General features: G+C 43.9%; 2 gene segments (V, D, J or C); one reads left to right on the top strand and one right to left on the bottom strand.

Moving 5' to 3' along the window:
- Positions 1-7,506: 7,506 nt before the first annotated feature.
- Positions 7,507-10,571, bottom strand: LOC137064381 (immunoglobulin kappa variable 3-11-like). The segment is given in 3 exon segments: positions 7,507-7,586; positions 10,141-10,440; positions 10,523-10,571. Coding segments are annotated over 3 exon segments (429 nt in total).
- A 783-nt stretch (positions 10,572-11,354) lies between these two features.
- LOC137064380 (immunoglobulin lambda constant 7-like) lies at positions 11,355-13,087 on the top strand. The segment is given in 3 exon segments: positions 11,355-11,390; positions 11,601-11,652; positions 12,765-13,087. Coding segments are annotated over 3 exon segments (411 nt in total).
- Positions 13,088-19,277: the final 6,190 nt, after the last annotated feature.

Below are 19,277 nucleotides of genomic sequence, written 5' to 3'. Positions count from 1 at the left end.
TTTTTTTCGCGAGGCTTCTCTGAAACCTGGAGGGGTGCAGGCGAAGTTTTCGAAACGCATGCCAAATTAGACGGTGGAACATAAGGTGGAGGATTTTCCCGTGGCAAAGTACAATGTTCTGACACGGCAGTCGTGGATTTTTTCTTTTTGAGTTTTTCTGGATTAGGAACAGTTTTTAAGACGGCTCTTGGCACGTATGCCCGAGTTTTGTCTCTCCATACATCAGTCATTTTATACCACACATCATATCCCCTTTTCATATAATCATAATCCCAATTTGGATCACCCTGTTTACCATAAATTAGGTCGAATGCACTGCGGAGAAACCCAGGGTCAAATGTTCCTTCCCTAGGATAACTACGCCATTGTGTACCCTCTGTCCAGCCGGCTAAATTATCCAAATATATACTTTAGGAGTTTCACTTGGTTCTGGCTTTGGATATGTTTGCCCCATTTTCAAAGATTAACTGGCCAGGCACTGACACACACAGTTCAATCAATCTATGTATTTCTTTATACAAAAGTAGTATAAATTTTTCCCCTAAGTTTCTCGAGATACAACCAGAACAGGTAGTGAATCAAATTCATCTCTTACCTGTCTGGATGAATCACGTCGGGGTCACCAAACACTGTAGGAAATTGTTCCTGTGTCTTTGTGTGTCTCAGTCTCTGCTCAGCAATCAGTTACAGCTTCAGGATCCTGGGAGAGTGCAAGTCAATGAACCACACGAGTAGAGTCAATATGGTTTATTCAGAATGCAGCTCTCAAAGTACAACAGGAAAAGCAGTGATACTTATACATCAATCCACGCCCTAATAGTTGGACGCACCCTACATAGGAAACAGAAAGATAACTCCATATATGTCAACAATATAGAAATGCACGCATTTGGCTGTCAAATACCAGGAATAGATAGCTCTGTAGTTAGATGATAACAGCTGGGTGGGTGCACGCTGTACACAGCAAAATAGAACACAAACATCAGTTCCCCTTTTATGTTATCAGAAAGACAGTTTGCAGAAAACACATACGCAGAATATATATGCACATATAATCTTTCACTGCTGATACCAGGCTAAGTCATTAGAGGTTAGTCCTACATCCATATGACACTCTATTGAAGCTGTTTGACCCTGTTGGACAGTTTTAACTTCAGGTTGAGTCAGAGTGACTCCTCTGGATCCTGAAGAAGAGAAAAGAAAATCAATCAGTGTTTAAAAACTATTATCATCATATACTTTTACAAGAACACCAAAACCAGAGTCAACATGTTTGTCTTACCTTGAATAAAGAGTGAAATGGTCCAGATGAAGATGATGATGGTGTTCATTGTTGTTCTTGTGTCTTGTGTGATGATGAAGATTGTGTTCTGTTCTGCTCTCAGTCATGAAGTGTTAAACTCACAGCACTATAAACACTCTCAGACTGAAGCATGTGCTGACAATGCAAAGAAGTGGGCAGGATTTACAACAGCTTGAGCTCAGAACACACTCACACACACTAGAGTTACACAATGATCATTTCCATTCTGACTAATGTTATTTGAGTTAGTTCAGTAGTTTTATTTGTATTGTGACTCCTGAGGAGGGATGGGTATAGTTAAGGTTTTAACGGTATTCTTATCTGTACTTTGAGTTGATAATGAAAAGAAGAAAAAAATTGAGAACAGAATTAACATTGCTTTATTTTTTTTGTAATGTAAAATAAATAAAATAACCACCGATGAGGGCAGTGAGAGAGAGGAAAAACTTTACACAGATTATGGCCCCAATGGTGCTCCACACTGTTAAAGCCTTCCCAATGCAAATCCTGGAATAAACACAAGGGGAAAAAGGCAAGACAATTTACGCGTCGCACCACGCCTCCACCAGCCGGGAAAGTATGGCTGTCAAGTATGAATCTGATTCAGCATGAGCACACATAACAGCCCTCTCTCTGATGCAGCGGTTGACATCTGTCCTCTCCCAGAGCCCCAAATGAAACGTTAGGTCCCCCTTTTTTTTTAAAGGTCCAGCAATCTCGTCTGTAAGCTACCAGCAAGCATGAGAGATAGTAAGTGTGGCCATGAGACGCTCTCAACACTCAAACACTTATGAAAAAGGCAAGTGAACAACACGCCGACGGGGTCAGTCTCTGAGAGAACATGAACCACCCACGAACACAGTCTCAGCATGCTGCGATGCGCTAGAGGAGTGGGGGCCCACGGAGATGTACTCGGCAGGGTGGCCGCACTGTAATCCTCAGATCACCCAGACTCATCAGCCAAAGTAGCCCTTTTCCGGAGCACCAGAAAAGAAACTAGATCAGGATTTAAGCGAAGGGACTCAACCCTTAAATGTGCTGAAGCACCCAGGAACGACTGCGGGAAAACACAGGAGAGATGTGCAGGTTGAAGCTAACTTTATTAACACACAAGGTAAAACAGACACTGAATACAGTAGGGAAACTTAACACGGAACATAAGAAGAAAAAAACACAACACAGATTAATCACTCATTCAACCTTTCACACTTTTAGATCTACCAGGGCATTACATCATGCACACAACACTCAAATAAGGTCAGCACAGATTTGGCAGAACTCGCTGCAGAAGTCTGGGTGGACATCTTCACTAATAATTAAAAAAAGTTCCCCCCTTCTTCCTCGTCCTACATACCACGGTCAACCGTCAACCATCGACCAACTCCACAAACATGCTGGTTCACCTGACGAAGAAGCACAGCATATAAAGTCTGATGACGATGTGTCTCTTCAGGGTTACCATACGTTTGGAACAAACTGTATAGGCCACAAGAGGACAGCAGTCTGTCAGTTCCTCAAGCTGAACCAGGGCAACCTCTTTACCTGGGGAAGAAGTCAAATCAACTTCTGGATCCTTCTGGTTGGATCTGGATCTTGTATTCTGCAGTGAAGACCTTCTCGCTCGGTCAGATGAATCTGACAGTCCTGTAGAGGATGTCCCCTCATTTTCTGCTGCCACAGATATTGTTATAGATATTGATATAGATACTTCAGAAGACCTTCCAAAAGTAGAAAAAAACAATAGCTGTAGTTTTACTGGAGTTGGAAAACATGTTTATGTGCCATCAACAGCCATTGATGAACTACTTGATGAACTACACTTCCTCTTAAGTGCTGTGTGTGTGTGTGTGTGTGTGTGTGTGTAACTTGCAGCAGTCTTTCAAATCTTTCAAAAACAAAAAACTAGAAGTTGATAGTTTAAATATTACGTAAACTACACAGTAAACAATATTCAGGTCTGCAATGGAACATTTTCTAGTGACTGATCACATCTACATTTTTTAGTTGGTCAAATTGAATTTCTGTGATTAAATTGCATCAAATCACAGAAATTAAATTTGGCCAACTGAAATATTTAGAAGCGATCAGTCACTAGAAAATGTTCAATTGGAGACCTGAATTTTTTTTTTTTTACAGTGTAGATGATATACTGTGCAAATCGTCTCTGGTTACGTATGTAACCATGGTTCCCTGAGAGGGAACGAGACGCTGCGTCGAAACGCTAGGGGACGCCTCTGCGTACCATGTCATGAAGCACTTGTGTAATCAGTCCAATAGCGGGACGATACGTCACGGGCGGGTGACGTCATCGACCAGGAAGCTATAAAGCACACCTGGACCAAACAGTCACTAGCTTCTGGAAAAAGCCGAACAAGTCGATCACAGGCATGCCGGGAGTATGGCATAGCGACGCAGCATCTTGTTCCCTCTCAGGGAACCATGGTTACATACGTAACCTGAGACGTTCCCTATCTCGAGGGAACTTCGAGCTGCGTCGAAACGCTAGGGGACCTCAATACCCACGCCGCCAGAGTCCCAAATGTCTGTATGTGTGAATCAACCCAGAAACACCCGGGACCCCGGTGTAGAGGCTACATCTAGATTGTAAAACCTCACAAATGTATGCGGAGAGGACCACCCAGCCGCATCACATACCTCTGACAATGAAACTCCCGAAATAAGAGCCATAGAGGCAGCCATACTCCTAGTGGAGTGGGCGCGGACCCTCATTGGTGAAGGATGTCCGGCCGACTCATAAGCGAGCGAAATAGCCTCGACTATCCACTTGCTAAGCGTCTGCTTTGAAGCCGGTTTTCCCTTGCTCGGGCCTCGGGCCACGGCCACGCTGTCAGGATCCCAGTGTGATTGGTTGCTCTTTTTGTGTGTTTACCTTTTGTGTTCCTGTGTGCACTCTTTGTCTCCTCCCTTCTCGTTATCCCTGATTGTTTTCCACAGCTGTTGTGTGTTTCCCTCTATTTAAGGTCCAGGTGTGCTGTGTTCTGTGCGCGTTCGTTGTGTTTCTCCTGGGTGTTTGCTGCCATGCTGTGTGTGACTATTGTTGGTCTTTGATCGGGTTTTCTTGTTTTCCACTGTGTTTTTCCTCCAGGACTCGGTGGGAATTTGTTAATTCCTTTGGCTTCTGCTCCCTCTCCCGGTATTTTTGTGAGTACACTGTGCAACGCTTTCTTGTGGATTATTTCCTTGTGGACTAGTTGGATTCTTCTACTGTCAACGAGTCTCGTTTTTAAACTGGGGCTGACTACACCTTGAACTTGGTACTGTACACTTCTGTGAACTATTGATGTTTTTCCTCTGCTCTTCGGTGTGTCTCGTTTTTAGACAAGATCCGTTTGGGTGATTACGGTGCTCCTCACCGTTCTGGACTGTTCATCAAAATCTGAATTCCTGAGACCTTTTCTGGATTATGTATCAACATCTGAGTTCCTGAGATTCTTTCTGACCGAGCATGAACATCTGAGTTCCTGAGATTTGTTCTGACTGAGCATCTACATCTGAGTCCCTGAGATTTGTTCTGACTGAGCATCAACATCTGAGATCCGTTCTGGATTGAGCATCAACATCTGAGTTCCTGAGATCCGTCAGGATTGAGCATCAACATCACAGTTCCTGAGACCCGTTGTGGATTTTGACTCTTTCTCTCTCTTTCTCGCTATTTATTTTAATAAACTTTTACTTGCATAAGATTCCCCCCGTCTCTGTCCTCACACACGCTCTCTCTTTGTTTTGCTCGGTGTAGGTTTGAGAAAGGACGTACTCGGCTGAGGCTGCCCCGCCCGACATCCCCAGAGGGACATTTTGATTTATATATATATATATATATATATATATATATATATATATATATATATATATATATATATATATATATATATATATATATATATTTATATTTCACACTCAATATCAATATCCCCCATCAGGTCTGCTTGTTTTATACGCTTGCAGGGCAACCGCCGTATACAAACCGGCGGCTGCCTGATCTGCTGCCGAATATGCCCTACCCACAAAGCCCACTTTTTTTTTTTTTTTTTTACCAGCTTGTTGTGGGCAGCTGTGGGGCTGTGTGACGATGCTGACTCGGGGGAGAGATAGCTCGCAAGCGTCTCTTCCCCCCGAGACATCGTCGCCTCTGAATGATAGATGCAGACCCATAATCTACGCGATGCCTCTGCAAACACGCGATCTGAGCCACTAGACTCAACCCCGTAATCTACACGCTGCCTCGGCAAGCGCGAGATCCGCGATCGAGTCATAGAATCTATATTGTAGACCTGTGATCTACACGCTGCCTCGGCAAACGCGAGATCCGAGCCACTAGATTCAGCCCCTCGTAATCTCAAACATGCTGTCTGCTCGCCATTATATTGTTCTTTCTCTTTCTTATTTTATTTATTTATTTTTTGGCTAACTTCTTGACACTCGGCCGGCCAGTCTAAACTTAACCTGGACACAGTGCGAGTTACACCAATAGCTCCTCTTTTTATGAGTGTGTGTGTGTCGTTTTCTTTTGGCAGATCATCATCAGCGCTAACAACATCCAGTTCCTCGGAGCTGGAGTGCTGTTGCGTTTGTGCCTCAGCGCGAGCGGAAGAAAACCGCAGAGCGTGCTTCCAACTCGCTAACTGAGGCATGAGATCCAGCGGGTAAGGGCAGAGATAGGGGATCACCCGTCTCTAACCCCGCCACTAGATCCAACTGCGATCCCCAGGACGCGAGCCTTCGCCGCGCCTCGGCAACAGCGGGACCCGAGCCCTGAGGACCGCGAGCCAAAGCACTCTCCTCGAAGAGTGCCCGGCGTGATCTTAATATGCGCATTGGGAGTCTCTCGGAATGCTCGCAGCCAACCCCCTCGAGAGCTGACTGGGCATGCTCGAGCCCCAAACACATCACACATAGGTCGTGTGTATCCCCACCCGTGATGTAACATGGGCAGGGAGGAACACAACGCCTATACGGACTTGCCATATTTCTTTCTTTCTTTTTTTATTTTTTTTTGAACACACACACAATAAATGGACATACAATTCACACAGAGCGCTTGTGAAGACACAGAAGCTAGTGACTGTTTGGTCCGGGCATGCTTTATAGCTTCCTGGTCGATGACGTCACCCGCCCATGACGTTTCGTCCCGCTATTGGACTGATTACACAAGTGCTTCATGACATGGTACGCAGAGGCGTCCCCTAGCGTTTCGACGCAGCTCGAAGTTCCCTCGAGATAGGGAACTAGTTATTTTATTGAAAGCAACAGGGAAAGATGGTCTCCTTGCTACAGCATATAAGAGAACATAATGCTTTAAGGAATTGTTAAATATTATTAAGCCAGTGAAGTGTATTCTGGACCAAAAAAGAGCAGGGCCTTTCAGTGTCTCCTATTACTGCAGTCTTTGCAGCATCTACTGGTCCTGCCGTGTGAAATGACATTATCAGTCTCCACAGAACACAGGAAGGTTATTCAGACCCGTCAGAGAAGCAGCGGCATCGCTCTCTAAGAGATGGTGTGGACTTTAAGGACAACACTCTCCTGGCAGTTGAGTAGTGAATTTGTTTAACTTTATGATGAATTTGAACTGTGTAATCCCCTGGGTACATCACGAAACAAACACAAATTGTGTAGTGTGCACTAGATTCTGAATAACTTGCCACCAGGCACTTATTCAATATACAGTTTGTACAGTATAACAACTATTACGTCTGTGGAGAGTCCCCACAAATATAGTGATCCAGACGTGTGTGTGTGTGTGTGTGTGTGTGTGTGTGTGTGAGTGTGTGTGTGTGTGTGAGTGTGTGTGTGTGAGTGAGTGTAAGTGTAAGTTTTGTGTTTCTGCTGTTCCCGCACAATGTTTTTATGGTCTTCTCTCACTTTCCTACACATTTTCCCCTCTGTCTTGCAGGAACCAGTCTTCATTTTCTCATACTCTATCCCAGCTGCAGATTGGAGGCGGGACAGAACAAATATAGCTTTGCCAGTGTGGTTCTTTATCCCAACTGATCCGGATGGCCAAAAGATTTGCTGCTCAGAGGGCATTGCAATTGATTTTGGAAGAGAGTGAAGCTTTTGGGAATGAAGAGATGGGGTGGCGAACGCTGGTCCTGGAGATCCACAGTCCTGCGTAGTTTTGCTTCAACCCAAATCAAACACACCTGAACAAGCTAAGCAAGGCCTGAAGGGCTACTAGAAAGCTACAGGCAGGTGAGTTTGATCAGGGTTGAGCTGAACTCTTCAGGACTGAGGCTCTCCAGGACCGGCTGTAGAGGAAGAGCTTTCAGAGCGTGAGGATCACATGTCTGAACATTCAGATGGTGCGTCTCAATCAGCTCCCTAGTTCAGTAGTCAGGGCACTGATCAGGAAGTTAGCCCATTGACTTGTGTCCTGATCAGTGCCCTGACTACTGAACTAGGGAGCTGATTGAGACGCACCCAGAGTCTGACAGTGAGTTTGAAGAAGAGGATGAGATTGAGCATCAGCTCGTTCCAAAACCAAGAAGAGCTTCACCTTTCACTCTGTCCTGCTGTTAGTGTGTGTGTGTGTGTGTGTGTGTGTGTGTGTGTGTGTGTGTGTGTGTGTGTGTGTGTGTGTGTGTGTGTGTGTGTGTGTGTGTGTGTGTGTGTGTGTGTGTGTATGTATGGCCTGAATGGGTAACATTTCTAATGAATTTCAAATAAATAATAATAATAGTAGTTAATAATAATAGTTATAAAAAAATTCATTTGTATATTTGTTAAATTATTTCCACAAATATCTTACATTTTATAAATGTTATTAAATATTATAGTTGATTTTCTTGTTTTATCACATTTTATAAAAAATAAAAAATAACAAAGTAGCACTTTAATACCTAAATGTGATCTAACAAAGGTAAGGGGCGAATGTTAACCACATATGCTGTTTATATTGCTTGTAATTGGGATGAAGTAAACATCTGTTGAGTATTTTAACATGAAATAGTTTGATTGTGTTGAATTAAATACCCAGAAATGCAGCGGGTCCACCAGACCCATGAACACTGGCTGAAGAACACAAATATGAACACCACACAAGGGTTAATGAATAAACGGTTCGGTCGAGCCGCTGTGATGATGTGCGCTGTTATAATGCGTTGCTATTGGCGACGGCTAGCCTAGAAATCTAGACGCACCCTAGCGGCAGCAAATCTAATCTGCCCCCGAGTGTCTACTAGCAACTCTCAATACACTTCTGAAATAACATACCACTGGAATGCGCGATTGACCAATCAGAATCAAGTATTTCACAGAGCCGTGTAATAAATAATATTATTAACAATTAAATGTTTGTTTAATCATTCATAGACGATTTCTCAAATATTTTAGAGATACAGGGCAAAATGGATATGGGACGATAATTGCTAAACACCTTGATATCGCCTGATTTAAAAATGGGAATGACTTTAGCAATTTTCAGAGCTTGGGGAATAATTCTGGATTGAAATGATAAAGAGATTACATAAGTAAGAGGTTGAATAATATGATCAATGGTCTCCTTGAGGAGGATACTCTTAATGCCATCGTGGCCACGGGCTGAGTTTTCTAAAGAAAAAATATCTCAGCCCTCCTGTGTAGTTGGGTTATCACGATTAGGGAGGGAAGAGTACCGCCCGTTTATTAGGCTACATGGATCATTATCAGTCTTCTGGATATTGTGTGCTAAATCAGAATCAATTTTGGTAAAAAACAATGATTGAAGCCATCAGCTATATGAGTGGGGTCTGATAGACACCTATCATAATCCCTCATCTCTGTGGGTGCAGAGGGCTTCCTATTACCACACAGCACCTGATTTATAATGTTCCAGGTTGATTTAATGTCATTAGAGACACGATTAAACTGGTCTGCATAAAGCTTTTCTTTAGTCGCCTTAATTAAGCTTGTGAATTGGGTCCTAAATTGTTTGTATGTTTCTATGCGGAGTGGGCTTGGTGACAGACTCACGATACAACCGATTTTCCTTTCTAGATAGTTTCCTCAATTCACTCAGTATTTGTGTCTTGTTTCTAGTCCAGACATCTAATAATTCTTAAAACAAGAAGTATTTACTAGACAAGCAAAAGTAATTTTCTTGTTTTGGGGGAAAATAACTCAAAATGAAGAGAGTTTTTGCTTAAAATAAGATAAATAATCTGCCAGTGCGGTAAGAAAAATAATCTTAAAACAACATTATTTTTTCACCAAAACAAGAAAATTACTTTTGCGTGTCTAGTAAATACTTCTTGTTTTAAGAATTTTTAGATGTTTGGACTACTGTAGAAACAAGACAAATATACTAAGTAAGAAAAGTGTTTTTTGCAGTGCGTACATAGAGAGAATATTCACACAAACCATAGCTATGTGTTGGAAACATCATTAGTCCGACCGAACAGCAAACGTACCCGTTTCCCTGAAGTCATCAGTTTTATGATCCACTTCTTTAATCACGAGTTTTTCTTATTCTGGGCAGCCCGGAGGTGTTACCATGTGAATATTTAACTTGAATTAATTCGATCTAAATTTGAGCAATACAGTTTGGTCAACCTGAATATATTTGATCTGAAATTCTGTAAATTGATACATTTTTATTGTATCTGAATTTTTGAGCATTGAAAAATATTCATCGATATTCAGGTTTTGAGAGGTAAATTCCAATTTAGATTAAACAAATTAATATAAACTTTAGAAACTTTTCTCAACTCTGCCATTGTGTTGTGTGTGATGGTCCATCAGCAGCTGCAGTATCTCTCAGCTGTATCAGTGCAGTCACTGTGACGTCTGACTGACAGGTTTTTGTACGACTCTTTATCACTGTGTGAACACATGTTTACTGTTGATGTAGTGTCTACTCTGACAGTAATAATCTCCTGTATCTTCAGTCTGGACTCCACTGATGGTCAGAGTGAAATCACTGCCAGATCCACTGCCACTGAATCTAGATGGAGTTCCAGTATAACGGTTTGATGCGTAATATATGAGGAGTTTAGGAGCTTCTCCGGGTTTCTGTGAGTACCAGTGTAAGTAATTATTATTATACACACTACTGCTGGTTTTACAGTTTATTCTGACGTCTTGTCCTGGTTGAGCTGTTATTGATGGACTCTGAGTTACTGTGATCTGTCCTCTACACTCTGAAAGAAAACAGAAATGAAAATGATTTATATTTTAAATTTTAAAGGAATTATTAACCCTTATGAATATTTTTATACAAACCTTGAGCAAAGCGAGTGAGAGTCCAGATGAAGATGATGATGGTGTTCATTGTTGTTCTTGTGTCTTGTGTGATGATGAAGATTGTGTTCTGTTCTGCTCTCAGTCATGAAGTGTTAAACTCACAGCACTATAAACACTCTCAGACTGAAGCATGTGCTGACAATGCAAAGAAGTGGGCAGGATTTACAACAGCTTGTGCTCAGAACACACTCACACACTAGAGTTACACAATGATCATTTCCATTCTGACTAATGTTATTTGAGTTAGTTCAGTAGTTTTATTTGTATTGTGACTCCTGAGACACTGAGGATGTGCAGATGAACGTCCATCTCTGTGTCCATATTCAGTCATGTGACCATCATCACTGCTACACTTCCACTAGATGAACCGCCATCACTAAAGTCAGATCATGAATCATGAGTCTGTTCAGAAAGTATCAGGACTGATTGTGAATCTCTAATCAGAGTTCATGGTGTCACTCCATCTATCATGAAGCCTCATGTGTGTCTGAAATCATCAGATGGAGAAGAAACAGGCTGTTAAAGATGGAGACATATTAGAGCTTGTTCACGTTTCAGGATCTTGTGTGGAGATTCATAACCAGTCCAGATACTTTTAGAACAGACCTTGAATATGAAAACATGCTTGACTGTAGAGAACATGCAAAATACCTTTTCTATTTCCATTGTTGACACTTTCTATTGACTTTGGCTATAATATTCAATAAACTCATGATTTGAGCAGATTTTCACTGAAGATTGAAGTCTGAAGCTGCAGGTTTTTCTGTCAATCCTGAAGATTGAGCTGCATATGAAGAACAGAAGCATCATTATGAGAAACTCCACAACATCATCCATGATCAAAGAGGTCAAAGGTCACCTCAGAGGTCACAGCTCATCAAATATATTTCTTTAAACAGTGTTATATCAGAAATCATTGAGTCAATCTGAATGAGTGAGTGTTGAGAAGAGCTGAGGAGCTTCTAATATCAGTGTGTTGAAGTGTTGTTTCTCTCTCTCTGCTGGAGTGTGTGTTCACTCGAGTGGAATAGAGGTTTTTGTACGAGCGTTTCATTAGATTGTATCACTGTGGTGGACATTCGGTGGAGGAACCAAACTGGTGATTAAATGTAAGTCTTTTTAATTCCTTATTTAAAAATACAGTTTAGATTTCAGAAAGTGTTTTACAGTCGAAACAAGAACAACATTTATTAATGATAATGATTATTAGATATTGTGCTGAAACTTTACTTGAAGCCTTTATGTATAATGCATTATAAAGATATTCATAATGGAGATTATAATGCCTTATATCTTTTCATAAATAATTGTAGCCAAAGTTAAAATGCATTATAATATTTGCAAATTCCTTGTTGCGTCTGAAATTGGTTGTTTGTCGTGAGTTTTAATGTATTATAATTTCTAAAGGTGTAACAATGAATAGATAATATTATAATGTGTTATAACTGTGGTTACAATTATTCATGAGATCATACATGCATTATAATGTGTGTAACAATTCATAATTAATGCATTAAATACTTTTATAATGCATTGTGTATAAAGGCTTTAAGTGTTTCTGATATTGTGTAATAATTATTTAATCTGAATCAATGATATTGTCATGTTTATACATTCAGAAGAACGGCATTATTCCTTTCAACAACAAAATCTAAACATATTTCCATAAAGCGTCTCACTATGAGTTTATTGAGTTTATTACAGGTTTGTTTTCCTTCATTTATTTCTACACTGAGTTCATATATAGTTCATCTTTTATTGTAGATATCATACATGGAGAAAAGAGATTTGACATCAGAATGTAAATGTTGTACTTTCTGTCGTTCAGTCAATGATACTGAATCTCTTTTGCTCATGTTGTGATTATAATTCAGTGCTTTATAATACAAACACAATTTATGTGTGACTTTTAATTCTGTTTGAAATTGAGTTGAATATCTCAGTAAAATGTAAGAACTTTATGTTGTGAGTTAAAAACTGCTGTAATGAAATCAGTCGGTGTATTACAATGTTCAGTTTGATTGATGAGGTTTGATGTAAATGTATATAGTGATTGTGTCGTTTGTATATTGTATATATATATATATATCAGCTGTAGTGATGTTGAAGGACATGAAGGATCAGATTGTGAGTGTGATTTGTCCTGCTGTTGAAATGCTGTGAATGAAAGTGCAGTGTGTGTTCTTTGTGTTTGTGAATGTGTTGTGTTTGTCTCCTGCAGCTGGTCCCACAGTGAAGCCCTCAGTGTCTCTGCTGCCGCCCTCTTCTCTGCAGATCTCTGGAGACTCAGCCGCACTGCTCTGCCTGCTCAGCTCTTACTCTCCACAGGGGGCGCTGGTGAGCTGGACACTGGACGGGTCAGAGGTCACCGAGGGGGTTCTGACCAGCGCAGAGAGCCAGCAGGACGATGGCCGCTACAGCCGCAGTAGCGTCCTGACCCTCAGCAAAGCACGCTGGGAAGAGGGAGAGGTGTACGTCTGCAGAGTAACACATGATGGAGCTCCTCCTCATGAGGTCTCGTTCCACAAGAGCTCTGAGTGCTGATGTTTCTCTCCTGAAGATGAGCCGTATCTGAGTGTCCTGTGTCAGGCAGGATTCACATGAGTCTAGTGCTGCAGCTGTAGTGATTTACAACTCAATACTGAAAGAGAGCTCGCGTGTGTCAAAGCACTGTGTGATCTTTCAATCTGCTGTGTTTGCTGCAACATTCAATAAAGCTTCTCAACAAGTTCACTTTGTGTCTGACAACATCATTCAACTAACAGATGAAGATGCAGGTGCTTTTCAGAAGGTTGATGTAGCAGTAAATGTCAAATAAAGCTCTTGGGGTTTGAACATGGTCTCTGGAGACAGAGCTGCTCTATTCTGAGAGGATCACAATCACTCCACCCTGACAATGCAAATGGGATTTTCAGTCTCACTCTTTGATTGGTTACAGGATCTGGACTGGAACAGACCACTTTCACTTCTGCTACACATTTACATTTACAGAAGGGGCTGAACTATAATATATAAAAATATAATACAAATCATTAAAAAACATGATCCCAAATCAAGAATCAGCCGTTGTGACAGTAATTGTGTAAGAATGTAAATCTTTCTGTGGTCAAATGGAAAGCATCTCGTCCAGACAGCAGAAGTGACTGAATGCAGTCTGTTCAGTTTGATTGACAGGGATCATATATTATAGTGATGTCCGGTTTGTGAACGAATCGTTCTTTTTAACCGGATCTTTATAGTGAACCGGTCGAACCAGTCCACCAAATCGAACTGAATCGTTCTAAACGGTTCGCGTCTCAAATCAGGGCTGATCCCACAAGTTACTGTAGTTATTAACTTTCTGCCATCAGTGACAGTCTCTCAAACTAGAAATAAAACGAATATCTTGAAGTAGATGTTGTAACTCCTATCGTTAGCTGAAGTGAGACATGTTTTGCTGAGAGATCTGATGAACTCATGAGCAGCTGATGTGCGCGTGTAACCGAACGTACCGGTTGTCGGATCCTCGGATCAGCAGTACAGAATCAAAAACCATTTCTGTCGGACACGTTCGATACGGAGAACCGATGAGCCGATGAGCTGCGCATGCGTGTTATTTGTTCAGAGGAACGAAATGCAGGTTAAGTGTATTTAAATCTAATCACATTTGGAAACATCATAACAAAGCTGTCACTATTATTTTAAAGTTTTGGAAACAATGGATTGTAAAACGGTCAAATTAAACAATTATTTGTTTTATCAATAATGCATGATATTTTCAGGAACAGCTTTTATCTTATTTAATTTCTAAGTCGATACAGATTTTAAAACATGTAATCAAAACAGTAGGTTTGATATAGACTATTCCGCTTGCAGCAGTTCGTAGCTCAGCACCGGGTTCTGGGGAACGGAACGATTTTGCTGTGCGGGCTGGCGGTTGATGGACTGGTGTGTCGGGTTGTGTTTAAAGTCATAAGCTGTTTGAGTGGGCGCAACGCGACACAGAGTGGCAGGGGACCGGGGACACGGCAGTGGGTGTTTGGAAGCGTCTGAAAGGCCGACCACACCGCTGGGTTTTCCACTTGAGCGACCTCAATTCACCCCGGATGAGCTAAATGGGATAACCCATAGTACAAGCTGAATTTTAGTATATCTTGAGCATTTAGCCTATTAATTTCCCTAACACTCCCGGCGCGCACGCTGACATTCCTTTCATTACAGACCAATTAATCTTGTGTTTGTTTCCACTGCGCTCTTTCCTATCCTCACTGTTGGACTATCACGATTGTGTTTCTTTCAGTTCACCAAGAGACCCCAAGGAGAATTAGATTAGAATTAGAGAATTAGAATTCCCAGCTATCCGTACGATAGCTCGTCAGCTTAGAACAAGCTTGCATTGGCCTCTCTCTGTGTGTGTGTGTGCTGTGTTTCTCTCGTCCACAGTAATGTCCCGGTCATCCAGTCCCGCCGTCCCGTGGGATCTCCTAACGACATGGCTGGAAGCGCTAACGGCCACCAGTCAAGGAAGTCTGGGGCAGCTGAGCCAGGAACAACTGGACACCGAGCTAGACCAGCTGATGACACACGACCCCACGCAAAGCTACTCCAACAAGGAAGTGGCCAAGATCCTCGGAAGCCTCGCCCACGTCCTCATCGCACAGGCACATCTAAGCGAAGGGAGCTATGCCAATCTGGAACAGGAGGCAGCAACGCTAAAGCTTCAAGCCGAGGAGGCCCGGAGAGACCAAGCCCTCACCCAGCTTCGTCTAGATCAGCTTCTGGACACAGAGAAAGATGACGAAACAGAGAAAGAACAAAGAAAAGAAATAGAAAGACTTCAAAAGACCCTGGAGGAGCTCCGTCGTGACGCCGACCGACGAGTACAGTCAGAGAAAGACGCCAGGAAACACTTCGACGAACAGCTTCGGCGTGGCGAATCCCTCCTGGAGAGAGCCCATGATGAACTTAAAGACAGAGACATTAAAGCTAAAGTCTATGCAAAACATTTGCAGTCGGCACAAGCCGAGATCGACGAGCTCATCCAGCAAAGACAGGAGCTCGAAGATGAACTTGACATGGTGCAAAGAGAACTGAGACAATCATATATAGTGCAACGTTACCGGAAGGGGGAAACACACACAGAGTTTCCCCTGACCAGTTACTCCGCACATTTTAGCCACGAAGCAAGAGCTATGAAGGGGGACGACAGCCCCCTGTTTAAAAGATCACCCGCCAGTCTCCACGAATCCCCGTCAGCAGCAGAGGAAAGGACGCCCTTCCAGGAAGTCAAGGTCAACAGCCACGAAGCTTCAAAGAATCTTGACAAACTGGCCAGAAATATTCCTACCTTCAGCCCAGACCCAGCAGGAGGACACGACGTCCACGCATACTTAAAAGACATAGACTTTTACTTGCAAACTGTCGCTCACGCGAACAACTGGGACAGACTGTTCCTGCTCAGGGCCACGTCTAATCGTGACGTACGGCGCTTTCTGGATCGACAACCAGAGGCCATCAAAGCGGACTACTGGCATCTACGACAAGCTCTAATTCGTGAGTACTCCGACCTCACAGAACTTTTACAACAGACTGCGACGTGCCTACTTCGGGGCACGTAACGACCCAGGCATGGAGGAGGACATCAACTTCAAAACTCTTTTCCTCCGAAACCTGCACCCTACCATCAGTCACCACCTGGGGGTGCTGGCGTGCCCGCGCAGCATGGACACGCAACAGTTAAGAGACTTGGCTCACAAAGCTTACGTCAAACAGATAACCATTTCTGAAAAGACTGTAAAACAGCCCACCATCTGCCCTGTCTCTGAGCACCGCCCAGAGCTAACCCTAGAGGGCGCCCAACAGAACCACAGTTACCGACCCGTCAACAGAGAGTCCAAACCACTCCAAGCCAGCAGTGGGCAGCGTGGTCATAATGGCGACCGTCCACGGTACCAGAGCGATCGCTCTGAAGGATCCTGGGACCCGCCTCGCCCCTTTCACAACCAAAAGGGGGTGAGCACCTGGGAAACTGGCCGACAACCCAGACGGAGCCGAAACGAACCTCCAGGACCACCCAGCCCAGAAAGTCAGCGAAGAGGCTACCCTCGACGGAACAATGGTAGGCCCAGACCTGAACCCACGTCTGGCAAAGAAAGTGCAGCTGCTTCTGAAGTTACAGAGCTCATAAAGACCCTGAAAGAGTTTCTCCGACAGAAACCTCACAAGGAAGACAAGAAGGACGGACCAGGTACAGCAGGACTAGACATGATACCTGAGATCAACCTTCCCGACCCTCCTGCAACTGAATCATCAACCCTGAACACTGTTCCCCAACCACAGACTAGTGTACTAACTGTTGCACCCCCACACATCAGCAGCACACACTCACTACAGCTGACAGCAACAGCCTCTGATCAAGACAGCATCATGGGGCAGCCCAGAGTACCAGAAAGCGCTGTTTTGATTATCTGCACTCACAATGAGACACTCGAAACATATCCCGACGGCTTACCAAGCAACACACAGGTCCCCACACCAAGACTCATGGGACACCTGATCGAGAAGGGAATGGCTTGAAAACTCTATCTGACCATCACTATGGAAAGGGAATTTAAGCTCGAAGCCCTAGTTGACACTGGCTCCGACCTCACGCTTATATCCGCCCAACTGTTTGAAAAACTCCGATTTGAAGCACAGAGGCAAAATCGCACCCTTAACCTTCACACTTGTAAGCTAAATGTGCAGTCGTATAGCCAAAACGACATCCAGCTCAAGCACGTAGCTTCCATCCACCTGACAATTGGACCTATGAGCCTGATACACCCCGTCTATGTCTCCCCTATGAACACTTATCCATTTCTCATCGGAAAAGACCTGCTGGACCGCTTCGAACCCGTACTGGACTTCAAACAGCTGAAAGTCTGGGCTCAAGTGCGTAACCCTCTGCCCCTTCAGGCACACACATCGTCTGAGCAAGACTGTCAAGTCACAGAGGTCACGGGAACTCCCGCAGAACCAGACTGCCAGGTCACAAAGGTCACGGGACCCCCTGCAGCACACTGTGACAACACAGCCTCAGCCCCAAAGCCAAGTTCAAGTTCGCTACTCTGCACATTTCAGCTATCCAAAGACTGATGCCTTCTGCCCCCAGGTCAAGAATGACCTACAGCTGAATGACATTATCACAACGAACAGTATCCCTGCACTGTGGGCAGACAACTCAGCCAAAAGTCTCTCACTGTGCAATGCAATCAGTAAAAACACACCACACGGCGACATGTGGGCACCCCCAAAACCCACATCCAGCCCCATTGTTGCAGTGCTAACCCACAGCAAGCGATCAACACCAGCTACAATGCCTGCCTTGCAGCTGCTATCGCTAACTCCGCAGATTTCCAACAACGATATTGCAGATATGCAAGCCTCTGACACTGCAATAAAGACAATTCTTGACCACCTCTCAGACCCCTCCAACCACCCTATCACTGACTCTGAGCTCATTGATGACTCTAGCCACAGACATCTACATAACCCCAGACACGTGATGCGTATTATGGACAACATTCTCTGGTTTGCACCCGATGGCAACACAGCGCCACGGCTTGTGGTGCCACGGTCGCAAAGAGGGGTGATTCTAATGTACGCCCACAACACACCATGTGCTGGACACCACGGCACCAGAGCCACGTATGACACACTGAAACAGGTGGCATATTGGCCTGGAATGCATCAAGATGCGGCAGAGTATGTTAGAGAATGGCTAGTTCGCTGCCAGTTCCAACCAGCAAACCCGAACCACAGAGCCCCACTGCAACACAGAGGGATCACGTTCCCATGGTCAAACCTACAAATCGACCGGGTAGAACCCCTGCCCAGGTCAACAAAAGGCAAAAAGTACTTTCTCACAGTGGTGTGCCAGTTTACCAAGTGGGTGGAGTGTCTACCAGCACCCAACGACACCGCCCAGACCACGGCATACCCCCTGATAAATCACATCTTTTTCCTGTCAAGATTGCCACTGAGAATCAACTCAGACAGAGGCATCCACTTCACTACCGAGGCCATGCAACAGATCTGGAAATGCCTAAGAAACGCGGCCGTGATCATGCTCCTGTGCCTCCAGATTATCAGAGGCCAGCCACCACCAGACATCATCACACCGGGTCCAGCCTCGGGCATCGTACTGAGAGAGCAACCTGGACTCCTGATCACCAACTGCAAATGAATCCTCAAAAGAAAGACGTACTCTCCTGAACTTCACATCAGCAGCGCAAGCTCCTCCAGCCCTGCACACAGGCGCAAAGGGGGGGAGGAGCCCAAGCCCTCTGCCTAACCTTTCACCAGCCATTTTCCTGAAAGCCCCTGCAGCCGCAGAAGGAAAAGGATGCATTCAGACAAACCCTGAAATGGCACATGAAGACCTCAAGCAAATGGACAGACCCTTTCCTGCACTCACACCAAAGATTGCAGGAGACCAACACATCCATGCCTATCTATGAGACATTGACCTTCACCTGCAGTCTTCGGCGACTGTGAACCACCAAGATAGACTCTATCTGCTCTGGATCACATCCAGCCCAGAGATGCGACGCTTTCTGGCTCGGCAGCCAGGAAACCTCCGCTCGGACCACCCGCAGCTGAAACAGGCCAACATAGAGAACTTTTCGGACCCTGAAAGTGGATTGAGCGCTGCCCTAAGACACTAAATAGGGCAGACATAAAATTGCCTGTGTTTCTACTACAGACTCAGACAAAC

Source organism: Pseudorasbora parva, chromosome 25, assembly GCF_024679245.1.
Source record: "Pseudorasbora parva isolate DD20220531a chromosome 25, ASM2467924v1, whole genome shotgun sequence".
In the NCBI taxonomy this organism is placed as follows: domain Eukaryota; kingdom Metazoa; phylum Chordata; class Actinopteri; order Cypriniformes; family Gobionidae; genus Pseudorasbora; species Pseudorasbora parva.
Note: the sequence above shows the minus strand (reverse complement) of the source record. Positions and strands in the feature narration are given on the sequence as shown.